The sequence below is a fragment of the Nicotiana sylvestris genome, chromosome 4 (genome assembly GCF_000393655.2).
Source record: "Nicotiana sylvestris chromosome 4, ASM39365v2, whole genome shotgun sequence".
NCBI classification, from domain to species: domain Eukaryota; kingdom Viridiplantae; phylum Streptophyta; class Magnoliopsida; order Solanales; family Solanaceae; genus Nicotiana; species Nicotiana sylvestris.
Genome location: NC_091060.1, coordinates 153,701,278 through 153,707,475, shown reverse-complemented (window position 1 = coordinate 153,707,475; position 6,198 = coordinate 153,701,278). Strand labels below are relative to the sequence as shown.

General features: G+C 36.9%; 1 protein-coding gene across 1 annotated transcript; it reads left to right on the top strand.

The window, feature by feature from the left end:
• The first annotated feature begins 880 nt into the window (after positions 1-880).
• LOC104212664 (metal transporter Nramp3.2-like) lies at positions 881-5,515 on the top strand. The gene is made up of 4 exons (XM_009762007.2): positions 881-1,669; positions 2,425-2,561; positions 2,664-3,316; positions 4,838-5,515. The coding sequence occupies exons 1-4, from the start codon at positions 1,056-1,058 to the stop codon at positions 5,060-5,062; spliced, it is 1,629 nt and encodes a 542-aa protein (XP_009760309.1). The 5' UTR covers positions 881-1,055; the 3' UTR covers positions 5,063-5,515.
• Positions 5,516-6,198: the final 683 nt, after the last annotated feature.

Here is a 6,198-nt window from a genome sequence, read left to right as displayed (position 1 = left end):
AGATACTTTTGTAAAGATAAATAAAGCGAAAAATTTCTTTATCTTTTTAACTTTTGCTTTCTTTTTTTCCCCTTGCTTTTAAACCTAATTATTTACAAATTGATTATCAAGTACCTATCAAAATAAGAGTAGCGTAATGTAAGAAAGTTATAAAAAGCACCAATAAATTCAACATAACAAAGTTTCTTTGGCAACAAAATGTTAGTAAATTAGAACAACTATTATCAAGTCCTAATCTCAAATTAGTTGAGTACATCTACCTGAATATTTATTACTCACTAATTCATTAAACTCGTCTCATTTTATTTTCATTTGAACATTGAATAATTAAGTCCTCTAATCTTAGACGTTCTTTATATTTTCTGCAAAGTATTGAACATCTAAAATAAACTAAAAAAATCAGCAACAACAATAACAATAACATACCCAATAAAATTTTATAAGTCTGTTAAGGGTTGTGTGTATTAGATTTTACCACTATCTTTATGAAAGTAAAAATATTGTATTCGATAATTCCTCGACTAAATTCAAATAATCAATAACAACAACAACAATAATATACTCAGAAAAATCTTAAAAATATGAGGTATGATAATGTATACACAGACTTTATTCGTATCTTTGTAAATATGAAGAAATTGTTTCGAATAAGCCATCAAAAAATAAAAAAAATTGAATAAATTGGAAAGTTCTCCTTTTGGTTAAGGAATTGAAGAAGAACGTAACGATCAAATCACCTTTACAGGAAAACAAAAAGCTCCACCAGTATCTAATTGGATAATACAGTAAGCACACGAAACATACTAAAAGTAGCTTAGCTACTACAATTTTTTCCACAAAAAATTAAATATATATAACGACCTTTGCCACTTAGCGCCACGAGCCCGACACAATCCCATATTCTTTCTCTATCGGGCTTCCTCCTATTCACCACCGCCGTCCACCACCTGCGCCACCGCAACCTCTACCTTTTTGCTAACATACGCCTCTCTTTTTTAACAATACTGAACAACGTATGATAATTCAGGAATTCCGGTGACTGGTAAAATGATACAATGAGCTCACCTCCACAACAACAAAATACACCCTCGGATTCCAAAGACGAAGAATCCCGCCACCTCCTTAGTACCTCTCTGCCGCAATCAACGTCGCCGTTAATTAACGGTTATGCTGATGATGACAGCGAAGAAGAAGAATTCGCGTACGGATCTGGAGAGAAGATCCACATCGTTGATTTCGATTCAGAACCGATCGACGGTGTTGATTACAGCACGGTACCTCCATTTTCATGGAAGAAACTGTGGCAGTTTACGGGTCCTGGATTCTTAATGAGCATAGCTTTTTTGGATCCGGGGAATTTGGAAGGAGATCTACAAGCTGGAGCAATAGCGGGTTACTCGCTTCTGTGGCTGTTGTTATGGGCCACTGTTATGGGCCTGTTGATCCAGTTACTGTCGGCGAGAATAGGCGTTGCAACGGGCCGGCACTTGGCGGAGCTTTGCCGGGAAGAGTATCCTAAATGGGCTGGGCTTTTACTATGGTTCATGGCTGAGGTGGCTCTGATTGGAGCCGATATTCAGGAAGTTATAGGAAGTGCAATTGCAATTAAGATACTCAGTCGTGGGGTTTTACCACTTTGGGCTGGTGTGCTTATTACTGCTTCTGATTGGTAAATTTGATTTACTTTTCAGTTGATTAGCTTGAAAAGATCAGTACTTTAGCTCAAATTAGCATTCAATGGGCAGTACTAGTATTATTTTGTTTGCCAATCGGATGCGAAAAATATAGTCTTTTTGATGTTCATCAACTGGGATCACTATTAGATTTTCCATATAGTATGTTTTTTCTTCACGCCTGGGTTTGTTAGGAGTCTTTTTCTTCTATTTAGAGCTGAGGCTAGTCGGCATTTGAAGTTTCTAAATTAATAATTGCAGTTATGGATCCTAGCCTTTTTGAGTTACTAGGTTCTAAATTAATAATTGCACGCCGGATGCTTTGTGCACCGGGCTGCTTTTCTTTTTATTTTTATTTTTATAAATAATAAGATGAATTTTTAAGACAAAGTTTGGGTCAAAGCTATTGAGTCCGAACCCATAGCGTCAACTCTACATCTGCCCCTGATTTAGATAATTGTATGTTATGTAGCGATAAGCGCGAGGCTTAAAGAACCTTTAATTTGCCATAATAGTATTGGAATATAATGGACCTGAATCGAGTGAATGGATAAAGAGGATTCATGTAGCCAAATTCAATTATTTGGGATTGAGGTGTAGTTGATTGATTGACGTAGTATGTTGCTAATGGAAGTAATCTGCTTTAGTTTGCATAAGTTACTATCATAAGCGTGATTTTATGTTTGCATACTCCTCTTGTAAATTGATCAATCTGTTAACGTGTTTTCTTTTGTTCTGTTTTTGCAAGCAGCTTTCTTCTTTTGGTTCTTGAGAACTATGGAATAAGGAAGTTAGAAGCTGTTTTTGCTGTTCTTATTTCGACTATGGCACTGTCCTTTGCTTGGATGTTTGGAGATGCTAAACCAAGTGGAAAGGAGCTTCTAGCAGGTGCATTTCTTATTCTAGTATTTGTTTAAATTAATTACATGGAATCATTATAGTTAGGTGCTGATATGTTTCTTGTCAAATTGCTTTTTCTCTTCTTCATAGGTCTCTTGATTCCAAAACTCAGTTCAAGGACAGTTCGGCAGGCTGTTGGAGTAGTTGGTTGTGTAATAATGCCTCACAATGTATTCTTGCATTCAGCTTTGGTTCAATCCAGAGAGATTGATACGAAGAAAAAAGGGCAGGTTCAAGAGGCATTGAATTACTACTCAATAGAATGCTCCTTTGCCCTTCTTGTCTCCTTTATTATCAATTTGTTTGTTACAACTGTCTTCGCCAAGGGATTCTATGGAAGTGAGCAAGCTAGTAGTTTAGGCCTTGTAAATGCAGGGCAGTATCTTCAGGATAAGTATGGTGGGGGAATGTTTCCAATCCTCTATATTTGGGGTATTGGATTATTGGCAGCCGGACAGAGCAGTACAATAACCGGTACTTATGCTGGACAGTTTATCATGGGAGGTTTTCTAGATCTACGTTTGAAGAAATGGCTTAGGGCGCTGATTACTCGAAGTTGTGCTATTGTGCCAACAATAATTGTTGCTCTGATTTTCAATAGGACTGAATCATCACTCGACGTTTTGAATGAGTGGCTTAATGTGCTTCAGTCTATACAGATCCCTTTTGCGCTTATACCCCTTCTGACATTGGTGTCCAAGGAGGAGTTAATGGGTGTTTTCAAAATTGGGCCTACTCTCGAGGTAAGATGACCTTCCCTATTATCTGTGGTTTTCAGTTCCATGTCTATTACTTTTTGAAGATTAGATATGATGCTGTCTCAAGTATGGTCAATTCCTTTATTTGTTTATATTTTTTCCAGAACAACTGGCTTTTATAATTCAAATCATCTTAGTTATTTAAGTGGCTAGCAGTTTTCTGTGAGTTTGATGTCAGAAAGTCTAGAATTTTGAGAAGTTGACAGAGAACGAAAAAAATCAAAACTATAAGCTAGCAAAAACAACCCACTTGTGATTAACACCATGAGTGTGTAATTTGAATATGTGTAAGCTGCTTGTTTAGTCCATAATAGCATAAATAGTTATTTAGTCCAGAAAATTGCTAGCCACTAGGCCCTCAGGGGTTGGCCTAGTGGCAATTGACTTGAGCCTTGGGGTTTGCTCCCTTTCAAAGTCTCAAGTTCGAAACCCACTGGGTGCAAACAATTTCTGAGGGTCATCGGACTGGGTAAAACCTGAATTAACCGTGGTGCACTTGCGGGAAACTCCTTGCCGAGGGCCTGTGCACCCCCGGGATTAGTCGGGGCTCTTAGAGACTCGGACACCCGGTGCAAATCAAAAAAAAAAATAGCATAAATAGTTACACGATCAATTTTTTTTTCTTGTGTTTCAGTATAGGTATGTACGCTCCTAGAAGTTTGAATCATCTTTCTTCTTATGAGCTAGTAGTCTTTTGCTGGGATAGATAGATTCTTCAATTGCCTTGATGTACCCTGTATCTAATGGGTGTGACATGGAATAAGTATTTCGTTGCAAATTTTTCAAAATATAATAAAGTTAGCAATACCTGCATGTACCCTTACCAGATATCAGATATGTATCCACATCCTAGTTGGCTATAGTGGCTAGTCCTAACTCCTAATAACATAGCTGTTATGCGTGTTTGATGTTCTAATGCGATACTTTGAATATAAACAGCACATATATTGTTTTATGTTTCATTTATTTTGAGAATGGTGGTAACCGGATCAGGGTTCACCTTGACTAATCTAGCGAGCACCTTCTGCTTCCCACCAATACAATACCAGTTTACTTTGTCAACCAAATGCTTAGACAGATACGAGTAAATAACTAGCTTCTTTTATCTCTACTAGAATCTGAACGTAAGTCTCCACAGTCTATTGACCGCTAGGCAACATCTTTCGGTGCTTAATGAATCTAAATCAATTGATAATGAACAATCTTAATAAAAATATTACAAAACACTCCATTCCATATAGAACCCTTTTGTTGGTTTATTTTGTGGTTGTACACCAGCTTGTCAGATTTATGACTAAGACAAACTAATACATCAAATGTGCAGTCCTTTCAGAGTTCTCTGGCTTATTTGCTATAATGCAGACTAAGTTACCCATATCACATGTATGAAGCCTCGTAAATTTATTAGCATTTTAAGTTTTGCATCCTAAATTTTGGACTGTCTTGTATCGGGTGCATTTTTAATCTGAATCCTACTTTTGAACTGCCCTTTCGTTATTACTGTAGAGAGTTGCATGGACTGTTGCTGCACTAGTGATGGTGATAAATGGCTATCTTTTGCTGGACTTCGTTATCTCTGAGGTCAACGGGCTGCTGTTTGCTTTTCTGGTCTGTGCTGGGACTGCAGGTTATATTGCTTTCATTTTGTACCTCATTTCACATGGTGGTGGCAATGTTGCCAATTGGTTCAACCTACTCCGCACAAAAGGATATAGCTATGCTGGTCAATGAGACATCTAAGATAATATATTCCATCAAATCCAAATGTCCTAAATAGGAATTCACGACATGGCAGAGAGGCCATGGCTCGGGAAGTTAGGTTACTGAAGCATTTTTTCCCCTGACGAGATTCCAATTTCATTGTGTCCTAACTGTCATAATAGATGTCCAATAGTTGTCAGCATTTGCTTTTAGCTGTAGGTTCCCCAAAAGAAATAATGGAGCAAACTATTCAGGACATTGACATCAGATATAGAGGATGAGGAAAGTATATATTCCGCCAGATGAAGATACTTCTTCATTGCAGGCGAATACGATCCTCAATGTTGTATTTATCGAATAGATGCAGAAGAACTTCAAAGCCATTGAATTTTTGTAAGAGAATATTCGATTGTGCAGTAATGTAATTTTTGGTTCAGCTGATTAGAAGTGATTTACATCAATACAAAAGAAGTATTTGGATCTTTTCTTGTGATATATACTTTTTATGCTGAACTCCTATCCATAGCCTCTCTCTTTTTGCTCTGTGACACTACATAGGGGATTGGTGTGTTGTCGAGGGGAAGAGAGCTTTCATTGTGCTGTGTTTGGATGATTCCGCTTCCAAATTTAAAGAAGGATAAAGGGAATTGTATTGTTAGACATAGATACCTTTTTTTAAAACTCAAACATAAGAATATTAGACTGAATCAGCAAATACCTTAAATATATATGCATTGCAAGTGTAAATTTTGGAGAGATAGGTCAATAGAATGAAATTTTTCTAAAATTATTTTATTATTGCAGCAAAAGACAAAATTATTCGGAATCAACAAATACCACGAGTATCTATTGAGATTCTTACTCTGAGCTAAGATGAAGCTCTTGCAAGAGCTTCAACGGTGGATCTGGAATGTTCCAAAGAAAGAAGAGAAATATTTGGGAGGAGAACAGAGGAAATATAATTGTGAAAAATGACTCTCATTCTTATTTCCACTATTACAACATGTATATATATGTACACGTGGGAAAAAGGAAAATAAAGGAATACAATTAACTTAGCTAACTAAGAGCTAATATAACAGTATCTAACTAATCAATATCTAACTAAACATATCTCAATACCTCCCCCCCCCCCTCAAGTTGGATGGGAGGATCTCACAGCCAAC